Source organism: Hemibagrus wyckioides, linkage group LG08 (assembly GCF_019097595.1).
Source record: "Hemibagrus wyckioides isolate EC202008001 linkage group LG08, SWU_Hwy_1.0, whole genome shotgun sequence".
In the NCBI taxonomy this organism is placed as follows: Eukaryota; Metazoa; Chordata; class Actinopteri; order Siluriformes; family Bagridae; genus Hemibagrus; species Hemibagrus wyckioides.
In genome coordinates this window covers 25,796,293-25,819,740 of record NC_080717.1, presented here as the reverse complement: position 1 = coordinate 25,819,740, position 23,448 = coordinate 25,796,293, and the positions used below count along the sequence as shown (strand labels likewise).

At 39.5% G+C, this 23,448-nt stretch overlaps 2 protein-coding genes across 3 annotated transcripts in view; one reads left to right on the top strand and one right to left on the bottom strand.

Moving 5' to 3' along the window:
- cep290 (centrosomal protein 290) overlaps positions 1-15,378 on the bottom strand; it is a 31,343-nt gene extending 15,965 nt beyond the window's left edge. Inside the window, exons 1-22 of one of the 2 annotated variants that reach the window (XM_058397787.1) lie at positions 14,777-15,378; positions 14,288-14,365; positions 14,118-14,187; positions 13,984-14,030; positions 12,871-13,014; positions 12,090-12,143; positions 11,125-11,145; positions 10,873-11,019; positions 10,046-10,228; positions 9,035-9,124; positions 8,280-8,402; positions 6,731-6,854; positions 4,763-4,935; positions 3,938-4,100; positions 3,710-3,810; positions 2,875-2,941; positions 2,473-2,588; positions 1,818-1,902; positions 1,603-1,736; positions 580-744; positions 206-355; positions 8-123 (exon numbers count right to left, since the gene is read on the bottom strand). In XM_058397787.1, coding sequence (XP_058253770.1) covers positions 8-123; positions 206-355; positions 580-744; positions 1,603-1,736; positions 1,818-1,902; positions 2,473-2,588; positions 2,875-2,941; positions 3,710-3,810; positions 3,938-4,100; positions 4,763-4,935; positions 6,731-6,854; positions 8,280-8,402; positions 9,035-9,124; positions 10,046-10,228; positions 10,873-11,019; positions 11,125-11,145; positions 12,090-12,143; positions 12,871-13,014; positions 13,984-14,030; positions 14,118-14,187; positions 14,288-14,365; positions 14,777-14,869 — 2,444 coding nt within the window. In that variant the 5' untranslated portion in view covers positions 14,870-15,378. The remainder of the gene's footprint in view (positions 1-7; positions 124-205; positions 356-579; positions 745-1,602; positions 1,737-1,817; positions 1,903-2,472; positions 2,589-2,874; positions 2,942-3,709; positions 3,811-3,937; positions 4,101-4,762; positions 4,936-6,730; positions 6,855-8,279; positions 8,403-9,034; positions 9,125-10,045; positions 10,229-10,872; positions 11,020-11,124; positions 11,146-12,089; positions 12,144-12,870; positions 13,015-13,983; positions 14,031-14,117; positions 14,188-14,287; positions 14,366-14,776) is intronic. The other variant, XM_058397788.1, reaches the window with a different exon arrangement.
- A 618-nt stretch (positions 15,379-15,996) lies between these two features.
- Positions 15,997-23,448, top strand: part of tmtc3 (transmembrane O-mannosyltransferase targeting cadherins 3) — a 42,549-nt gene continuing 35,097 nt past the window's right edge. The window contains exons 1-3 of the mRNA XM_058397789.1: positions 15,997-16,134; positions 18,316-18,529; positions 19,315-19,533. Of these exons, the coding sequence (XP_058253772.1) occupies positions 18,341-18,529; positions 19,315-19,533 (408 nt within the window). The 5' untranslated portion in view covers positions 15,997-16,134; positions 18,316-18,340. The remainder of the gene's footprint in view (positions 16,135-18,315; positions 18,530-19,314; positions 19,534-23,448) is intronic.

The window sequence follows — 23,448 nt, the reverse complement described above, 5'->3', positions numbered from 1 at the left end:
GACAAACCTTTGGTACTCTTTATACAGCAGTCCCTGTTGATGTCGCATGACGGCGAATTTCCTCTTGTACTCCTCCAAAGCCAGACCGAGCTGCTTGTTCGATTCTTCTTTATTTCTATACTCCTGAAAATGTGTAGTAATTAAAGATTGAGAGGTGTTGGAGATCTCTGGTCTGTATGATCAGAATATTTTATGTGCAGTTTACCTGTAACAGCTGGATCAGGTACTCGTTAAGAGAATTGATGACTTGTGTGCTGGTTGGTGTCATTTCCTCAGACAAAGGAAGAGGTTTAGGAGCTACCGCCGTACCTGCTGATTGCCTCACAGCCTCAACCTCACTCGCAAAGTGTGCGACCTGACCAAAAGAAATCAGTAAAAGAAACAACATTTACTAGTGCCTTGCAAGATGTGTTTCCAAACGAGAAGAAAAATGGATTTATCACTCTAAAGTTGCTCTGGTATAAGAGGAATAAAACACTTTCCCAATGTATGATTATTTCCCTTGACCCAAAGTGTTTTATTCCTCATGTTGCCACAGTTCGGCTTGGTTGTAACATGTTTAAGAGTGTAACGCCGAACCTTTTCATTAGCCTTAATTAGCTGAGTCTGTGTGCTGGCTGCCTCTTCTCTGGCTGCCTTCATCTCCTGCCTCAGTTCCTCGTTCCTGCCGGTCAGCTGATCCAGCTGTGCTCTCAGATGTGCGATGACATCGACCTTTCCCTCGGAGTGCTTCATTTCCAGCGCCTGGACATAATTATATACACGCTGCTTCAAAATGAATTTAGTTCTCCAGGGATAAGACATACAGACTCGAGGATGCGGTTTAGGAGACACTTTGTGTTGGAGCTCAACACCGGAGCGTTCAGAGGGCCGTCACCTTGGACATTCAATTACCTTTCACCTCATTGAATCACTTATTTTACTTAGTGAGTCAATTTTTACTGAATCATTTTATTACCTTGGTGATTCATGATTTTCCTTATTGAATCATTTTTTGCTTCAGTCAATTTATTACTTTACTGAATCACGTTCCTCCTTAATGAATCACTTTATTAAATTACTGAATCACATTTTGAATCATGTTTGGCCTTATAGAATCAACTTTTTTCACTTAACAAATCACTTCTTGTGCTTAACAAATCACTTTATTTTTCTTACTGAATCATTTTCTCCTCATCAAATCACTTAATTTCTTTATTGAATCGCTTTATTTCCCTACTGAATCACTTTTTACTTGAGTGAACCATTTTATTACCTTATTGATTCACTTTTTCTCTTATAAAATCACTTTATTAACTTACTGCATCACTTTTGTTTTATTACCAAATCACTTTCTTTCCTCACTGAGTCATGTTTCACCTAACAGTATCAAGTTTTACTTTACTGAATCATTGATTCATGTTTTCCCTTACTGAATCACTCTTTCCTTAATGAATCTCTTACTTTACTGAATCAGGTTTTTTATTTTTTACCTATTCTCTTTTCCATAGAATCACTTCTTATACCTGAGAAACACATGTTCTCATACAGAAGTACTTTTTCCTCTTTCAGAATCAATTTATCTTTATTGTTTTCAGATATCTGAAAGCTCAGATCACTCACACTGACGAGTCTCTCCAGGCTGGGAACACTGATGGCTGCCTGAGTAGTAGCTTTGCTCTGTGCCTCTTGAATGGCCTGCAAAATCTCCTTCATGCCCTGCTCCAGCTGCTTGTTCTCCTTCAGCATCTCGTTCACTGCGGAGCAAAGCGAATGATTTGTTGACTAATCCCCATCACCGGGGCACTCACACTCAAACATACTGACTACACACTCACGTTTGGCTTTAAACTGCATGGATTCTGCTCTCTTCAGCTCCAGCTCTTTCTCTCTGCTCATCAGTTCCTTCTGCAGGAAGTCATTCTTGTGGAAAAAGATATGAGTGAGTCAAATGATATGAATGAGTCAAATTAAGAAGAAATGATTCTAAGGAAAAGGGAATAAAATAAAAAGAAAGAAAACGTAATCCAATAATGTAATTAATTAAGTCATTAAGGAAAAAATGACTCAGTGATGTAATAAAGTGATTCAATAAGGAAAGATTATTCAACAGAATAACAGAAAACATGAATCAGTAAAATGATTCACTAAAGTAAAACTTGATTCTGTTAGGTGAAACATGACTCAGTGAGGAAAGTAAGTGATTTGGACGTGGAAAAAAAGTGATGCAGTAAGTTAATAAAGTGATTTGATAAGGGAGAATGTGAATCAATTAAGTAATAAATTGATTCACTCAGGCAAAAAGTGAATCAGTGAGGGAAATAATGTGATTAAGAAATTTAATGATTTGATCAGGAGATAGCGATTCAGTAAGGTGAAATATGAATCATTAATTGATTCACTAAGGTAAAAAGTGGCTCAGTAAAAGTAATAAAGTGATTAATAAGAGAACAGGGTTAATTTTTTTTGGTTATTTTGTCTTCAAAAGCCTACTTTTCGTTTGACTTCATCCTCATCAACTGATCTGAGGGTCGATCTCTCCCTGATGGATCTGCCGGGTTCCTCTACAGTTTCATCATCGAGCAGTGAACTACTGATCACTGTGATACCTACAGACAAAACTCTACCGTCAGCATGAACACTGCTTTCAGAAAAATTCTAGACTTCAAACCGTTATCCATGTTAAAGAAAACCGTGCAATCGTAGACATGGTGATGTTTCTCCCGTGTCAGTGCTATAATGTAAGAGATAATATAAGCAATAACAGGAACATTAAATATAACTAGAAAGGGATAAAAAGAATGTCATTTCATTGTGCAATAAATCAGCAAATTGCTGATGAAAGGAACAGCTTTTTGCTAATCAGCTTTGCTTCTTTACCCCAAACCATTTTACCTTTGTCCTTCACCAGGGCACGAATCCGCTGCTTGAGCTCCAGCCTTTCCTCCTCGAGACGCTCGATCTGAGACACATTAGAGATATAGCGGGTAAGGCACAACTTAAAAGTATATCCTGCTTGAACTTCCACTAAAAGGCTAAAAATGTTGGCTCAAGTTAATAGTAAAGGTTTAAACAGACAGTTTGATCACACTGACATCCACTGACACAGTATGCACGTTGGTGCATTTTTAACCTCATTTTTCTCCCAATTTGGTCATTTATCGATTTCTAAGCACCAGCCAGCTCTCTGCTAGGATGCAGTCTCGATGCTTGGGCTTTTTGTCTGAGACACGTGAAGTCTGGCATTATTTTCGATTGCACACTCGGGGCGAAACTATCTGCCCTCTTCCGCAATCATGAGCTCACAGAGATGCCAATGGCTGCTGTGACAGAGAGAGGGATTATGCCCCTCCCACATAAAGAAGAGCATTCACAAATTGGATTGATGGGATGTAAATTTGTGAACTCTTGACCACACTTTAAAATTAATTTTGGAGGCATAAAAATGTTCCAAAAAAATAATCCTCACAACTTTATTCATTCAAGTTATAATGGAGGTCTGGTGTCAAGTAAATTCTGCTCCTGGTGGCCATTGGGTGGTCATTTTAAAGATGAAAAACCGATAAATATTTTGAGAAACCGGGTCAGAGGAAATATTTTCTTATACTTGGCAGAAGAAACTTGCTTGGATGCTGGAATTCATGGATTTACAATAAAAATAAAACCTAAATTCTAGACAACAGAAGATTTCTCAGGATTCGAAATCTATACGATGGCTGTAGAAGTTCACCTCCTTCAGCAGAACCTGGTTCTCCGCTCTATACTGCCTTTGTTTCAACACCTTTGATCTCCTGAACTCGGTCAAATCCACTTCTTCTTTCTGATTTAACCCTGAAGGAAAAATAAGCAGTGATTATAAATCAGTGGGACTTTATGCTGAGAAGGCAGAAAAAGAAGAGCGAGTGGAACTCATATGGTCTGTGAAGGAACATGTACATATAAACAGCATGTGACTGACCCAGGCGCCCTCTCAGCTCCTCGTTCTCGTCCAGAAGGTTGTTGATCTTCAGCTCCAGTTGGTTTATTTCCTTGGTCATGGCTTCTATCTCTCGATCGCGGATTCTGACCTGGTTTTTGCATTCTTTGATCTCAGCTACGGCGGCTACCAGCCCGTCGGTGCCCTGAAACACAACAGTGCACGTTCCCGTCGGGACGAAAGGCCGCGCTAGCGCAACAGATCATATACACATACGCCGTGTAGCCGAGATCTGCTTCTCAGGGTCCTGCTTAAAGGAAAACGCCGGCATTTCGACGTAATCTGTCTTTTTGAAATCTGAAATTTGTTCTGTTTTTGTACAGAGAAATGTAATTGTTTCCAAACACTGAGGAAGGTAATAGCTACTGACATTTTCCTTAGAGGTTTGCGGTATCATGTGCTAGCAACAATAATCATAATATAATTGATGGAGATTATAACCACTGGGTTTTTCCTCGCTATGTACAGCTATTTTACCTGGAATATTTTTTATTAAATAAATCAATAAATAAACCATTTTTGGCAGCACTGAGCATCTGTTACCATGGTAACTTTGTCAGGAGGCATTTCTACTACGCTAGAACCGAATCAGTTATTTGACTGACAAATTCACAGGAGAGGTTTTTCCGAAATTCTAAAAATTTACGAATGATATGAATTGTATCTTATGAATTATGAAGTGTCCTATTTTCCCCTCAGTACGAGGCACTCACTGTCACACACTGTCTGTCTGTGGTACTTAAGCTACAGCACCATAACAAAAAAGCTGCTCTTAGGTTGGAGGTGTTACAAGTTCGCTCGACTCACAGACTCGTAAAGCCGGATGCGGCTCAGGGTTTCGCTCAGCTCCTGGTCTTTGTGGTGGGCGTCGGATTCGGCGAGATGGGCCGTGCGTTCGGCCTGCTCCGCCCTCCGTTCTGCGGCCTGCAGTTTGGTGTTCAGCTCGTCCAGTTTCGTTTGCTGTGCGCTAGAGCCCGGTCCTGTGAGGAACCATCCACACGGTGATATTAGAGTGTATCATCATCACTGATAACAAAACCATAAATATTTATAATAACTGCTGGCTAATCACACTCACACACAGTCTCTCTCTCTCTTTCACTCACTCATACACAGTCTCTCTCTCTCTCTCTCTCTCGCTCACTCACTCGCACACAGTCTCTCTCGCTCACTCACTCGCACACAGTCTCTCTCGCTCACTCACTCGCACACAGTCTCTCTCTCTCTCTCTCTCTCACTCACTCGCACACAGTCTCTCTCTCTCACTCACTCGCACACAGTCTCTCTCGCTCACTCACTCGCACACAGTCTCTCTCGCTCACTCACTCGCACACAGTCTCTCTCGCTCACTCACTCGCACACAGTCTCTCTCGCTCACTCACTCACACACAGTCTCTCTCTCTCTCTCTCTCTCACTCACTCACACACACACACAGTCTCTCTCACTGTCTCTCTCTCTCTCTCTCACTCACACACACACAGTCTCTCTCACTGTCTCTCTCTCACTCACACACACAGTCTCTCTCACTGTCTCTCTCTCTCTCGCTCACTCACACAGTCTCTCTCTCTCTCTCTCTCGCTCACTCACTCACACAGTCTCTCTCTCTCATTCACTCTCACACAGTCACTCTCGCTCACTCACTCGCACACAGTCTCTCTCACTGTCTCTCTCTCTCTCGCTCACTCACACAGTCTCTCTCTCTCTCTCGCTCACTCACTCACACAGTCTCTCTCTCTCATTCACTCTCACACAGTCACTCTCGCTCACTCACTCGCACACAGTCTCTCTCTCTGTGGCACTCACTCATTCACACACAGTCTCACTCACTCACACAGTCTCTCTCTCTCTCTCTCTCACTCACTCACTCGCACACAGTCTCTCTCACTGTCTCTCTCTCTCTCGCTCACTCACACAGTCTCTCTCTCTCTCTCTCGCTCACTCACTCACACAGTCTCTCTCTCTCATTCACTCTCACACAGTCACTCTCGCTCACTCACTCGCACACAGTCTTTCTCTCTCTCTCTGTGGCACTCACTCACTCACACACAGTCACTCTCGCTCACTCTCACACAGTCTCTCTTGCTCACTCACTCACACACAGTCACTCTCGCTCACTCTCACACAGTCTCTCTTGCTCACTCACTCACACACAGTCACTCTCGCTCACTCACTCGCACACAGTCTCTCTCTCTCTCTGTGGCACTCACTCATTCACACACAGTCTCACTCACTCACACAGTCTCTCTCTCTCTCTCACTCACTCACTCACTCACTCACACACACAGTCTCTCTCACTGTCTCTCTCTCTCTTGCTCACTCACACACACAGTCTCTCTCACTGTCTCTCTCGCTCACTCACACAGTCTCTCTCTCTCTCTCTCACTCACACAGTCTCTCTCTCTCGCTCAGTCTTTCTCTCTCTCTGTGGCACTCACTCAAACGCAGTCTCTCTCACTCACTCACTCACTCGCTCGCTCACTCACTCACAGTCTCTCTCTCTCTCTCTCTGTGGCACTCAGTCACTCTGCGCCTCTCTCTCTGTCACTCACTCACTTACTTACTCACACATTCTCTCTCTCTCTCTCTCACACTCACTCATTCCATCTCTCTCTCTCACCCCCCCCTTCTCCACTGCTCCAGGTTCGAGCCTAAACTCAGGTTATTGTCTGTATGGAGTTTCCTCCTGGTTCCCCAGTTTTTTAAGACACTGTTCTTAACTGTGAATCATAAACAACAGTAACCAGCGGTGAGGAAAAAGCCGCATGATCTTCTACCTTTATCTTTTAGAAGCGGCTTCTTGAGCTCCTCGATGAGCAAAGCGTTCTTCTCCATTTCGCCAGTGTACTGCTCCACTCGCTCAGACAGCAGCTTGATCTGCTGATCTCTCTCCTGCACCGCCTTCGAACAGCAAAACACACACACACACACAAAACACTCAACACAACATAAACACAAATTTACAATATCTAAATGATTGAAAGCACAGCCTTTTACAGATCAGTGATAAATAAAATGGCTTTATAATAACCAAGGAACTATTTTATTACTTATACTAAACAACAAACATCATACATAAGGAATAAAACGGTAACTGTTGTAGGAAAATAATCAACAACATGATAGTGTGATGAAGCAGAGTTCATATAAGTTGTCTTTATTCATCACATATACATTATAGCACAGTGAAATTCTTTCTTCGCATATCCCATCCTCAGGCGTTAGGGTCAGAGCGCAAGGGTCAGCTATAATGAGGCTGACCCTGGAGCTGGAGGGAGGGTTGGGGGCTTTCTCAAGATCCCAATGGTTGCAGTATATCAGTGAACCTCCATCTTCCGGTCAACGACCCAGAGCCTTAACCACTTGAGCTACCACACATGTATATCATACAATGACCTTTATGTTGATTCTTTTCTTACAACAGTTCATGAAGTTTATTCCTCTTCATCGCCCACTTATAACCGATCTGCAAAATGCATGTTGACACAAAACCACAGTATAGGACAGGACGGGGTGTATAATTAAAAAAGAAAGGGATAAAGGAGAATTGAAAGACAGATACAAAGACGATCGGTTTAAAACAAAGGTACTCACAGCGCACAGTTCATAAACAATCTGCGTCACGTAAGTATTGGGCCAGACAGGACAAAGAACAAAAAGCGTGAAATAACAGAGGAGAAAAACAAACAAAAAAAAACAACAAACAACAGAAGATGGACAGACTCCCATCCTGAACTACACCAACACACAGTGACAGGTTTTATTCAGAGAAAAGTAGCGCTCTTTTTGTATTCGTTTATAATAATCATCATCGTGAACATTATGCGTTAAATGTCAGATCTGACACTACCATTGTATAACTATTCAATCTATTTGGACATTCTTCTTTTGTCCCTAAAAACTAAAAAGACATGTTTTGACATCCCTAAAAAAAAAAATTAACCAGGTTGAAAAATTGACTGAAAATTTTTTATTTTGCTTTTTTTCTGGAGACGGAGCGTGAAAATCTACGCACGGGATGGGAAGGGGCGGAGCTTCCAGGCGGCGCTAATAATTGTTGGCCGTCTTGGTCATTTTTGTGGAGAAAAGACTGCTCTTCATTTTAGAAAACGTATATATAATACAATAAAAGCCCTTGGATGTCATGGCAATGTAATGTCATGTATGGATTACAGATTTGACTGAAAATTTGACCGTAAAGAGTTTTCCCAGGCTGCAGCATGTCATTTTAATCCCAAACTCTAATCTGAGAAGATTTTCTTTTCCTAAGACAAGGTTTTATAATAAACCCGAAGGCTCAGAACATGACGGTGAAGCGCTGAGGACCTGCTGCAAAGCGATGATGTTGCTTTTATCCGAATCCATCTGAGCTGCTCTCAGCTTCTCTCTCAGGTCCCGAATCATCTGCTGGTACTCTAGAATTTCAGCATCCTTTCCTGATAACACACTCTACACACACACACACACGCCACATTTGGCACAAATTTCACATTTGCAAAATTCACACAATTAATCTGTCAACAAGTACATTTGCCTGAATGTGTGCTTTGAGATCTTCTGGCACTTTCATACACACACACACACACACATGCACAAAGAAAAACAAATGGAAACATGTGTCAGACTTGCTTACTTTGAACAAAGATCATGTTCACACCGATTAACGTCAGCGATGAAATTTGCCCTGATTACAAGTTGCAGGGTCATGTGACATGATTAACGATGTGAGAACTGAAGCAACCATCATATTAATCCCCCTCTCACACACACACACACACCCAGAGCATTCATAATGATTTGTAAGTGGTGATGTGCAACCTCACCATAACAACGTCGTTTCCCATCTCGACTTTTTTGACACGTGAAATAGAAAACACACCTTGATAGCAGTAAAGCTCATAAAAGCTACTTTGACTGGTTGAAGCTGGATCTCTGTGATTATGTTTTTAAAACAGGGATTAGTGTGCTCAGTGTTATAGATTTAATCAACTACTGCGTCTGTGTATCCGACGATCTGAAGTTAATACTGCCTGACAATATAATTGGGCCTTACATTGACACACACACACACACACACTTACCCTCCACTCCTCCACTTTAGCGTTGACTGCAGCCATCACTGGATCGTCTTCCTCGGCGCGAGCCTGAATCTGCTGTGTCAGCTCTCTCACCTACACACACAGACACACACACACACGAGACAGATTCAGACACGTGTCACACACGCACAAACGTATACAAACACATGAATGCACACACATTCACACACCTGCATGCACACATATATGCATGTGTACACACACACGAGATAGATTCAAGACACAAGTGTGCACGCACGCACACACACGTACATATAGATGCATACACATTCACACATTCAGACACCTGCATGCACACATATACACGCATACACACTTGCATGCACACATATACACACACACGAGACAGATTCAGACACAAGTGTGCACACATGCACAGAAACACACAAATGTATACACATTCACACATTCAGACACCTGCATGCACACACACACACGCACCTGTATGCACACACATATACACACACACGTGAGACAGATTCAGACACAAGTGTGCACACATGCACAGAAACACACAAATGTATACACATTCACACATTCAGACACCTGCATGCACACACACACACGCACCTGTACGCACACACGCACACACATATACACACACACGTGAGACAGATTCAGACACAAGTGTGCACACAAGCACACACACACATATCCATACAAACACACACACACACACAAGAGACAGATTCAGACACAAGTGTGCACACACACACACAAGCATACACAAACACAAACACACACACATATACATACATACATACATATGCATACACATTCACACATTCAGACACCTGCATGCACACACACGTACGCACACACACGTACACACACACAATAACAGTCAATGAAAAACAATGAGCAGAAATGATTTACGTTCCTTTTTCCCTTGAAGTCCCGACACGTCTTAAATTCCAAAGACGACTAAACTCCAATTTACTGCGTAATAATAAAAGAAAAAAAAATAAATAAAAGAGAGGAAAGATAAATGACCTGCAGTGTGGCCTGGTCTCTCTCTCGTCTCAGCTGGTCCATGAATCCGTCCGCCTGCTGCACCGCCACCTTCATCTTGTTGTACTCGTCAGTCATCTTCTCCATCTCTCTCACGGACTCCTCCAGGTTCTTCTGCAAGTTCTCCAGCTCGCTCTTCAGCTGCGAGTTCTCGTCCTCCGAGCGCTGTGGGAGTCAGGGAGAGACGTGAGATACGGGCTTTTTACCTGAGATCTCTGCTGAAGGCTGGATTCTGACTGGGGGGAAAAAGGGAACCTGGTGAGGGAGAGACTGTTTATAGCTGCTATAACGTAAGTGGGACCTTGCTTCAGTACATTCGACAGCATTAACTGTTACTATAAATCGAAAAAATATACAGTGCTGAAATTATAGGCTTCGCTGACTATTTTTTGCATAACTAGAGTTTTATTCCTTATATTATAGAAACAATAAAATAATAATAATAATATAACAGTGATGTTAATGATTAGGCCAACTATACATCTATGTATTAAGATTAAATATCTTTTATATAATCATAATGTTTGCTTTGCCCCTCCCATTTTCTCCTAATTTGATCTTGACCCAACCCCCACCAGCTCAAATCCTGCCCCCACCACCAGTCAGCTCTAGTTAGAAATCAGGAGGAGTATGTTATCTGAGACGTGTGAAGTGACCGTAACTTATCCGGCTCATGCTGCGTCACAGTGAGGAGTAACACACTCGCGCTATCTGCCCTCTTCCTCTTACATGACCTCACAGATGAGCAGAGACACCGTGTACACCCCTCCCACCCGGATGGCACGGCCCGTTCTGCTCTCTTGACTGACCTGCCAGTTCTCCCAGTACTGGTCGGCCTGCTGGTTGGCTTTGTTGAGTTTCTTCTGAGCCTCGCTCCTCTCGTCACGGCTCTGGTGCGAGTCCTTCTGCTCCAGCTCCTTCCTGTAGAACTCCACATCCTGCTGGAGCTGCTCGTTCTGCGGGTGAAACATACAGAGATAAATCAGAATCATGTTGTTGAGCATGTGTGTGTGTGTGTGTGAGAGAGAGAGAGAGTCTCATCTCAATCCGGTCTTTCTTACCTTCTTCCTAAGCTGCTTTATCTTGAAGGTATGACCAAAGAGAAAGTGGGGAAAAAAGATGAGAGAACGAAAAGACATGCAGGAAAACAAACGAAAAGAAAAGAGACGTGGTCAAACAGAAACATAGATGAAGCTTAATGAGATAACATAAAGGTGGAGATGAAGCGGTAGAAGCAAAGCACCTGACATCACATGACACATCCTGTAAGATTCTACAAACACAATTCCAGTCTCCTTCGTCTCCCCCCAATCCCCCCCCCCAACCCCACCCACTAGCTGCTTTCAAAACATCATTTATAAAAAGCAGATTTCAAGCCACATTCGGAATTTTGGACATGTGACACGTTTTATCCAGTCGTCGCTTCCTTTAAAGCATTCTGTGTCAGTTGCTTGTTGACATCTGCGGTTTGTGAGGAATACGATACACAGGAAAGATCAACCCTTGTGGTATGAGACGGACATTCTTTCGGTTTTTTTGTTGCCGAGTCGATTCTGAAGCGTGACTTGACGTGCTCCTTGTGTGAGCTGACATAGAAATCGTTATAATTACAAACGGGGGAAAAAAAAAACAAAAAACATGGAGGGTTTAACGGATTTTACAGATTTTATTATTATTAATCGACAATAATTTAAAAAAAAACAAAAAACAGATAGAATTCCTGCACAGATAATAAAACAAATATATATATATTTTAATCTTTTAGTAGATAAATATTTCTGAGAAAGACTTTTCTAACGTCAGCACTGAGGTCTGATTATCCACCGAGACGAACCGTAGCACCTAAACACCTGACTAAACATGATTCAGGAAATAAATCCAGGATTAGGATTAGGATTAGGATTCAGCCCGCTGTGTGAACAACTGAATGTTTCACTCAGTAACTAAGCATAAATGTCATTATAGCACAGTAACATGCTTGTGCACAGGAGTGTGTGTGTGTGTGTGTGTGTGTGTGTGCACGTACCTCTCTTTTCAGCCTCCTGTTCTCGTCTTCAGCCTCCTCCGCTCGCCGTGACAGCTAGTGCATTCAGATGAACACATTCAATTAAACAAAAACACTCAGTGCGTATTAAATAAATTCTACATAGAGAGACTTACAGATAGACAGGCAGACAGACAGCCCAATATACACAGAGAGAAAGACAGAAAGATAGATATACAGAAAGAAGGACAGACAGATAGATATATAATGGCAGGCAGGCAGACACTTTATAGATAGATAGATAGATAGATAGATAGATAGATAGATAGATAGATAGATAGATAGATAGATAGATAGATAGATAGATAGATAGATAGATAGACAGACAGACAGACAGACAGACAGACAGACAGACAGTGACAAACAGATAGAGAGACACAGACAGAAACATTGAGAGTCAGACAGATGGCTGGCTAGACAGACAGACAGGTAGAGAGACAGACAGATAGTTGACATGTAGGCAGGTAGACAGATACACAGAAAGGCAGACATATGCAAAGACAGACAGACAATCACACAGATAGATAGATAGATAGATAGATAGATAGATAGATAGATAGATAGATAGATAGATAGATAGATAGATAGATAGACAGATCAAAAGAGAGACAGAGAGAGAAACAGACAGACAGGTTGGCAGTCAGAGAGACAGACAGTTACACAATTCAGACATAGTGCCATATTTATATCTGTTGTATAGTTGTTTCTTAAAAGTTTTTTGTGTGAGCTGTGAGACAGATCAGATGGGTCAGATCTGCCGTACCTTCTCATTGCTTTTCCTCTCTTTATCCATGTCCTCCTCCAGCTGGGCCAGCTCCTTATCCTTCTGCTCCAACTGGCTCTCCATCTGGCGTATTTCATCCCGGAGGAAGCGCGTGTCTCTGCCCCCCGCAGAGCGCTGTGCAATCTGCACGAGATCATCATTACACAAAAACTCAGTTACAACACAATCCTTCCCTCACACACCTTTACACATGTCTGAGCTGTAACAGCAGATGTGCAGCAGGTCACAGATGCAGAGAAAGTGACATTTTCATCGTGTGCAAAAAAAGACAAATGCTCACAGCCATATGGGATTAGCATGCTAATCTGAGCCATAAGCCATGAGGTGATGTGTGTGTTTGAGGAGCTTTGAGGCCCAAAACATCAGTGTCAACTCTGAGAGTATCTCCTCGAACAGTGGAAAGAAAGGTGGAATGAACAGATGGATAGACAGACGGACAGATAGATAGATATATAGATAGAGAGATATGTCAATGAATAGATGGATGGATATGAAGACAGATAAAATAGGTAAAAAGATTGATAAATAAATAGGTAGAAAGATAGATAACAGTGGAAAGAAGGGTTGGATGGACAGACAGATAGGTAAATAGATAGATAGATAGATAGATAGATAGATAGATAGATAGATAGATAGATAGATAGATAGATAGATAGATAGATAGATAGATAGATAGATAGATAGATAGATAAAAAGATTATTAGATAGATAGGTGAATATGTAAATAAATGAATAGGTGAATGGATGGATAGATAGATGGATGAATAGGTGATGCAGACAAATGATAGATAGGTATGTTGACGGATGAATAGATAGATAGATAGATAGATAGATAGATAGATAGATAGATAGATAGATAGATAGATAGATAGATAGATAGATAGATATGTCAATGAATAGATGGATGGATATGAATACAGATAAAATAGGTAAAAAGATTGATAAATAGGTAGAAAGATAGATAACAACTGTGGAAAGAAGGGTTGGATGGACAGATGGATAGGTAGATATAGATAGATAGATAGATGGATGGATGGATGGATGGATGGATGGATGGATGGATGGAGTGAGTGTCTGTGATCATGTGATTACCTCCAGGTCCGTTTCCAGCTCAGAGATCTTCTCCTGCAGCTGGGATTCTGTTGAATGAAACACAGCTTTGATCAGTTCACAAACCAGCGACACAGACTCGAGTTAAAACTCATCTCTGAGCAACGCTGCCCTACCCATTCTGGCTTGGTCAGCGCCGGCCTTCTCCACAATCTCACAGGCATAGGTCACTTCCTCTACTTTCAGCTGTGAAGAAGCAGACCTCTTAGACTGGCCTAGAAGCTGCTTTGTGAATGAGACGAAATAGCTGACACTTCAGCGGAAAAAAACGGGGGAAGAGTCGTACCTTGAGTATGGCCTGTGAGATTCTGAACAGCTGTATCACTCTCTTTGGCTCAGTCTCCTTTAGGTCTTTTGGGTGAATCTGTAGAAGTAAATGCAGACTTAATCATGTTGTTTGAATAAAAGAGCTACAGTGCAGCTACGCATCCATAAGCAGGGTTGCCTCTGCCAGGAGGTTATTTATGACTTAGCTGTAAAAGATTCCACCAGTGCTGTTATTCTCTCCAGACGACTCTTCTCATCCTATCTACTTATAATGAGGGTGCCAATAGTTTTGAATCCAGTGTACTACTTTAAAGTAAGAAAGTCAGGGTGAATACGGTAGTTTTAATTCTTCTAAACAATGGATATCACAACCAGTCTGTTCTTGATGATTGCTTACATTCATACATGTATTGTACCAGACTGATACTTCAAGTTTTATCTTTCGGCATAGATTCAATGACATGAAACAGTGCCAATATTTATGGGCATGGATCAGAGGTCTCAGTACCTTGAAAAGCATATTACAGATCTTCTCATCGTCCTCTCCCAAATTGTCAGGGTCGACCTTCATCAGGAAGGTCCAGTCTGCAGCTGGAGGCATCTTGCTCTTGTTCTGGCGTGTGAAAGCTGCACACGTGAAGCTCAGAGCCAGTGAAATGTACAAGTTAACGCAGGAAAATGTGTTGCAGCAAAGTTTCGGGGCAAAATCCTGCAGTAAAATCTAAACATAAACTCATCCTGCTGTCCCAATCTGCTCTCACAGAGCCTGTGCCGTGTATTATAGCGATAAATACATTGAAAACTTTCAGAGACAAAAGGTAAAAAGGTTTTTAATGAAAGAAAACAAGGGGAGGGGGCAGCTAACTACATCTCCTAGCTAAATAACAAAAAGAAGGTTAGCATGAATGGTTACATTTCTCGCTGGAAATTTCCTCGCGAACAAACCAAACGGGTTAAATAAATATATATATTTTTTAAAAAAGCTCGAATAAAAGCGAATGCACTAATATATAACTATATATATATATATATATATTTAAGACAACAACACAACCTTAGCAGATGTTAGCCACCTAGCTGTTTCAAACGGTCCAGCTTCTACGGTTGCTACGCAACCACTGAAAACAGTCGTATTCCTCGTATTTTTTTTTCACGACACTGTCGTAAAAATGCCAACGAATTCTTCTTCGGCACCGTCCAACTTATTGTATTGGTTTTGTCTTAGAAATTCATCCCATTACATAGAAACAAGCATATTTCGTTTATATTAGGCCATAGGTTTATACAATTTGATATACTTATATAAATATAAACGAAAGATTTTTTATAGTTGAAACTGTGGAACTGCTTTCCCCTTTTTTTCAAGAAGGGATGAATTATCCGGATGTAATATGTTTTTTAAATAATAATAATAATAATAATAATAATAATAATAAGTCAGTTTTAAACATCAAATTAAGGGGGGAAACATCATTACATGATGCAAGTGTATGAATTCAGGAATCTTGTACGTTCAGCAGTGAGTGAAGGAGAGCTGTAATCTCATATGATTTTTATCTTATAAAATGTAACGATATAAAATAAGCATAACATAAGATTTTGTATTAAATATCATTTTGTTCAGCTTAATCAGTTCATCCTTAAGCCAAACGTGTGTATTTAAATCATGAAAGGTGGTCGGTGCGCATGCGCAGGCCGCGTGCACATGGCGGCGCTCGCGCTCTATGACCCGGATGCTAATTTTTCTTCACGGCTAGCAAGCTAGTTTTCGGGCTACCGTTATCAAATAAAAGGTGTTCGTCTGCTGAAAATACGGGCTTATACTCATAAAATACACGCAGAGCCGCTTCTCAAAATCATGCCGAGGTGAGTGCGTGCTGTGTAATCTGAACTTTATAAAAAGAAGATTCAAGTTTAAACCAAAAAAAAAAAAAAAAGCTAAAATAAAATGTTCACCGGCGCTAGCCGATACAATAGCTTGGTAGAGCAGTGGGCTGAGTCCTAAATAACGCTGTGCGCACTTCATACGTGCACTTTGTTCAATTGGACATGAATAGGGTTTGTAAACTTGACGGAGTGCCCTAATGTGCGATTTGAGATTCAGCCTGTATCTCGGCTTCTTGCTGTCTTGGGTGGTGATTGAGTTAAAACAGGTGTGTGCTCGGGTTAAACAATTTTACAGATTTGTAAATACTTTTTTAATATAGCTGGATGACCATCATGACGTTGATGAATAAGGGATTTATTTTATTTATTAATTTTCTTTACATCTTTATTCATCTGACATTTCCCATAATCTCCAGTACAATTTCAGCAGCTAAACCGACACACCTGTTTTAATTGTAATTATTTACCAACACCCTGTTTATAACATCCTTTAAATACACCCACACACACACACACACACATCCTTTTTGGATTAGAGGTTTGAACAGGGAAACGATCATTACTTCACTCAGCAGTGCAGTTTATATCATTTAGACAGCTCTGTGTGAGAGTTTTTGTCCGTTTATTTGTACACCCTGCTCAGTGTCATATCACAGCTCTGTCTTCTCTTCTAGTTTGGTCATGAAAGCTCTGTGTTGCTTTATCGGCTCTGAAAGTCTTTAGGTGCTTGCTTTGGTATTAAAGACTTTGCAGATGAAATACCACTTGTTATTGGTCATAAGTTTATTTTTAAACCAAATGTGATTTTCAGAGATCTATTTAAAAGGAAAATGGCACTCATATACACACAGCTCTGGGGAAAAAAATAAGAGAGCACTGCCCAATCTCCAGATTTGAACCCTATTGAAAACCTCTGGAATGTAATCAAGAGGAAGATGGATGGTCACAAACCATCAAGCAAAGCTGAGCTGTTTGCTTTTTTGCAAAAAGAGTGGTATAAAGTTCCCCAACAGCAATGTGAAAGACTGGTGGAGATCATGGATCCAAAACGCATGCAAATCGGGTCATTCCACCAAATACTGATTTCTTAATGTTATTTAGCCAAAGCATTAACACAATTTGTTTACAAATTATTTGCATTTTGTTTTATTTGAGTTATTAAAGCTCTGCAAGTACTGCATGATCTTGGGTTATTTTGTGTGTTGTCATTTCCTTTAAACATACACTCTAAATAACAATAGTTATATTTTGAATTTAGGAGAAATATTGTCAGCGGTTCACAAAAAATGAAACAAAACTGTTCATCTCACCAATACATGAACCTGGAAGAAAAAAACATAAGAAACTCATTATTTTGCAGTGGTCTCTTATTTTATTCCAGAGCTGTTTATATTTTTTGGGATATCAGGATTAAGACACGCTTTATCCTGGTCCGCTGGATCCGGAGTTTGTCCCAAGAACACTGTATGTGTTTGTGTGTGTGAGATGGGAATAAACACACTATCCGCACGTTGTCCCGCATCACACCACCCTGAAGTGCATGTACTTATTATCGTATGAAAGCATTCTATATATATATATATATATATATATATATATATATATATTAAATATAAATATATATATATATATATATATATATATATATATATATATATATATATATATATATATATATATTAAATATAAATATATATATATAAATGTAAAATATTTAAGGTACTTGCTGGGGAAAAAAACACTGGGATTTATGAGACTTTTTTTAGGCAAGCGTTTTTTTTGTATTTTTTGTTTTTAAATAAAGATTTCACGAATAAAGTCACAAATACTGTGAGGAATATAATTCACAATATTTTGAGAATAAATTTGCAATATTGTGATACAGAAAAGAAATATTTTGAGGGAAAAAAAATCAGAGTATTTTGAGAATAAAATTATAGTATTTTATATAATAATATATTTTATAATCTGAAAACAAATTTTCAGTATTTTTAGGAGTAAAAAATGTAATTTTGAGAGGAAAAATTTTTTAATATTTTGAGGAATAAATATTTTGAGAATAAAATGGAGATGAGATATTGTGAGTAAATATTGCAGCATGAGCTTGCTGTGTGACTTTTTCATTAAAGCCGCAGCTTTAATGGTGTTTTTCCTCTGCAGCACTCAATGAAGCATCACGGTGACGATGGCTGTGGTGTCATGGAAGGAAACGTGTCTGCTGGCTGTGCTGGTGATGGGCTGCTACTGGAACAGCCTGCTGTGCGGCTTCGTGTTCGACGACGTCTCCGCCATCTTGGACAACAAGGACCTTCGGCCCTCCACGCCGATCCAGAACCTGTTCCTCAATGATTTCTGGGGGACCCCCATGTCGGAGGTAGATTTTTATTTTATTTTTTTATTTTTTTAATGTTTTCAGTATGTAATTTTATTTAATAATTAATATTTTTGTAAAAAATTTTTTGCATTTAACTTTAAATTGATTTTAAATTATATCATTAAAATTTTTTTTTATTTATTTATAAATTCCGCTACACACAGTTATGGCAATCTAATCTCTTATTGCTGTTAAAAAATAAAATAAAATAAACGTTATCTGAAACTCAATTATATTTCCACAGGATTTACAGCTCATTTGCATAATGCCACACCCATAACTCCATAAAAGGTCGAAGTACACAATGTACGCAATGACTGATTAGCGTAAAACCTGGGGGGGAAAAAAACAACCACCCAGAAATGGACTTTTCTACACCAATAAAAAATATTTTATTATTATTAATAATAATAATGATGCTAATAATAACAGCAGGATCTAAATCTTCCATCATTTGAGGCTGCCCCATTTTTTGTTTATATGCCGCCATATTTGAATAGTTGGTGTTATTAGCTTTAATTTATGTGTCTTGGCTTGATTTCTTTATTATGTGTGTTTTTTTAATTTATTAATTAATGCCAATGATGTTAACAGGATTTTCTCACTCAGTCCCTGATCACCTAAACTAGCATGAGGGTAAAATATGAACGTGGTTTTTATTTTCCTGAATTTACTGGACTTTCATGCATACATCCATTCCTTACATAAAACGCTCATCTGGAAGATTTCCGAATAAATCCGTTTTATCCAGTTTGATAAACGACGTTTGGCTTCTTTGTGCGCAGGAGCGGAGTCATAAATCCTACAGGCCGCTCACTGTGCTCACCTTTCGCCTGAACTACCTGCTGAGCGAGCTGAGTCCAGCCTCCTACCATCTGTTCAACGTGGTTCTTCACGTGGCCGTGTGCGTCCTCTTCCTGCGCTTCTGCCGCCTGCTGATGGACCGGACCACCAGCCTGGTGGCCACGCTGCTGTTCGCCGTCCATCCGATCCACACTGAGGCTGTGAGTACCCACACCTTCAGTTGCCTCCGAAAGTATTGGAACAACAAATCTAGTTCTTTTCTTTGCTGTTAGACATTTGGGATTAAAAGATGAATATGAGACGATGGATCAGAGTTTCGTTTCTTTCTTTTTTTCTTTTCCTTTTGGAGATTTTTCTCTACTGACTTCATTTGTAATGCATAAAGTTTTTAGGAACTTTATGAGGTCTAACAGTGCCTGGGATTTAAATTCACGACTTTTCTCAAACTTTTAATAAGAATTCTCCAGAAATGGAGAAGATTTTGAGCCGTTTCTAGGCTATTTGGGTTTGATTTCATTTCTTCTTATTTATATTTAGGCACATTAAGCTTAGAATGTGGCACCGGTGTCGGCAGACCACCCAATCTTTAGCTAAGCAAAAGTATTGGAACATCACTTTGACCGCATGGAGTTGGTGACCTGCTGACACCAGCAAACTGTAAAGTTTTTCATCTGTGATGTTTTAGAAAGTTACAGTCAGCTCCCATGAGTGAAGAACTCGCCCAATTCCTCTCAGCGCTCAAGTTTGTAAATAAATAAAAAGATCAAACCGAAGTCTTTCTAGGTAGCTTCATTCTGCAAGTAAGTACAGAGGGTGACTCTCCCACCTGTGATCACGTCACGTCGGCAGTGTTTAAACCGGAAAATGGCCGCTGGAGTCGCTCATTATTGAAAGAAAGTTATGGGCTGCAGTTTATGACTTTATTGGAATTTTGATGAGTCCTCCTCCAGCTGTGAGCCTTTAAAAGTCTCCCTGCTTCACTCAGCGAGACACTTGGACATGACTGACTCGCAAGTGACGGTGCTGATGGCTTTATTGATGGTCAGGGCGAATCGCTTTCGTTTCCCACGGGCTTCAAGCGCTCGCTAAGCCGAGGTCCTTTTTGGTTTCTGGAAGAAAGATTTTCCAGAATGCAGCAAATTGAAAGATGTTGGAACCGAGGGCTTGTTTACGAGAAACTGGAGAAGAAAAATGTGGATTTGACGGCTAAGGCTCATTTCCTTTGAGGTGTTAAAACCAGCTGTACTCTCTGTGTGTGTTTGTGTGAACTATTTGTCCCATGTGTTGTGCTGCTAAGTCAGGAATTAAGAAAGCCTGCAGTGACCAGAGGAAGTCAGCTTCCTGTCAGCGTAATCAATAGACAGTTTCCTTTCTGCCTGTTAAGACCATGTTGTTGTTCATCCCTCAAACATCGTTCCGATTTGATCGAGCTGACTGACTTGACAGCATTTGACGGTGTTTGTTTTTCTTTTTCTTTTTAAATGCCTTAACTATCTTAACCCCGCAAACCCACACGCTCTGCTTTATCCCTCGCCATACGCAGCTGTAGTAGTTCTCCAGCACTGACGTTGTACAGATGTTGCTCCTGCCACTACTCATCAATTACTCCGTCCTCCTTTATACTCACCACCGCAGGCTCTCTGTTTCTCATTATTCTTCCCGCTTTCTCCCTCTCGCCTGACAGCATCCATTCAGAACTTTTGTTATCCACCGCCAGGCTTGGAAGCGTCGACGACGGAATCTGGACTCATCATTAAATTCCAACATCTATCAGTATAAACCGTCAGAAAACGTCCGCCTTGTAGTCCTACGCGGACACGAGTACGCCTGCGAGGAAAAACTTCTGTCTTATATTTATCAAGGAAAGCAGAATTAATTAGTATGCTGCTGTTTAACTCGGAGTGAGGGAATACCTGTTTTTTTTAATTTCATTAAGCTCGCTTACAGCCAATCATCCTGTCGTTTGGACCACACCTGCGACCAGTCCCGCCCACCTCCACCCCACCCCCGTCCAGACTGAATCCACGAGCGACACCGTTATCGAGCAAAAACGGTTCGAATCTCTCAAGCCTCGACGACTGCACCGCAGCTTTATTCTTTGTGTACACAGCTGTATTAATTCTCTGACTTTGATGTTGTACAGATGCTGCTTTTGCCGCTACTCGCCAAATTAGTTCCTCTATTGAGACACTTCGCCGCAGGTCTCTGTTTCTAATTATTCGTATGTTGTATTTTTTTTCTCCCATTCAGAATCTGGTGTGTGCTCTGGGTTCAGGAGATCTTCCTGTCATGGGTCGAAACTCTGGGGGCGTGGCCTAAGTTAGACAGCTAGTCACTAATGTTAGCGTTAAGTCTGTTTATTTATTTATTTCAATTTTCTTTTCTTAGCTGCACCTTGAAGTGATCTGTATTATGATTATGTGCGAGTTTTAATTCACAGCTCCGATTCAGAAAAGATCTGTGTTCTGTCACGTGCCAATTGTTCGTTCGGTCGAATCCTCGGCCAGTCTTCTCCGAGTTTGGACAAAGGAGGCTTTTACTGCATGAACGGACATTTTTTCCAAACACACAGCCCTCTGGAATCTCTCTCGGCCAGTGAATCTAGAGCTGTGACTGCAGGACAGAGGAGACAACAGACTGCTGTCTTCAGGACTTCCTGTTCATGAGAGTGTCAATAACGCTGTCTGTCTGGAAGCGTGCCTCGTTCTGCCCTGTGACAAATCTCAGTTTTTAGGATTCGCCTCAAAACTGTAGCTTCCAGTCAACGCCTGTACATCAGAGGTTCATCTACTGATGATAAAAATGTGTGAAAAAATTTCATGGCTTTGGAAATGCACAAATAAATAGCTTTAAACTGGGGAAAAAAAGGAAAAAAATGTTTAAATTGTTCATTTATTTAACAAGATTTAATAATAATATTCCTATTTCTTTAAAGATGTAATAGTTAAATATAATTCAACTTTTCAATTAAATAGAATTCCAATTTTTTTTTTAATATTTAATACAATTAAAAATTATTCCAATAATTTTTTCATATTAAGATTTCATACAATTAAATAGAATTACAATAATTCACTTTTTTTTAATTTTAAGATTTAATACAAAATGTTACCAATGAATCTGCTGCTTCTAAACGAAAGTAGAAAAAAGATTTCTGCAAAAATAAATTTCTTAAGGAAAAGCAAAACAAATTCCAATAATTCTTCTAAACTATATTAAGAAATACATTTTTTAATTTTAAAAATAAAATTTGTAGATAAAATCAGAGCTTGAAATCAGAGTTTATTATGAAAAACTTAATGTCAAAAAAAATAAATGAATTAAAACTGAATCCTACTAAATTAGAATAGATGTAAAAAAAAAAAAACCTGGATATTTGATGTTCTTCAGTACAAAATGCTGACATCAGATCCATTTAAAAAATGATTCAGTACAAAATGTAACATCAAAACAGCTTTCAGTCTGAAATTTTATTATTTTTAGTTTCTATAGTTAATGTTTCTAAAAATATTTTTTAGAATTAGAAAAAAATAAAATAGCTTAAATTAATAGGAAAGTAAAACAACAATAAATGGTAAAACAAAAATATTGTCTTCAAAAATAAATGACACAAAATATATGAATAAAAGAAAAATATCAATTTAAAAAAGTATGTGTAATTATAATAGATTTTAACAGTATATTATTTAAAAGTACATAAATAATTTTTGTTTTGGCATGATCTTTTTTACTTGATCACTAAACTGAAATTAATTTTAATTGGTGTACAGTGATTTAATATCTACAAAAATACAGTGCTTAGAATTGAAAAGGAGAAAATATAACTTCATTAGTTATTATGCAATAGTAAATTTATTAGAAATAAATTATTCACAATTTCCAAGCTCAATAAATAGTTTGTTAGGATTTATTAAAAAAGAAAAAATTAATATTTATAAGATTTAATGGCTACAGAAAATAAATCAGTTAAAATGAATGAATTCCAGTTTTTGCAATACATTTTAATAATAAATATTAATTAAAAACCTAGATTTTACAGTTTTAAATTCATAAATATTCAGAACAAACTTTCACCATTAAAGCAGTTGCTTTTCATCAGTTTAAAAATAATTTTA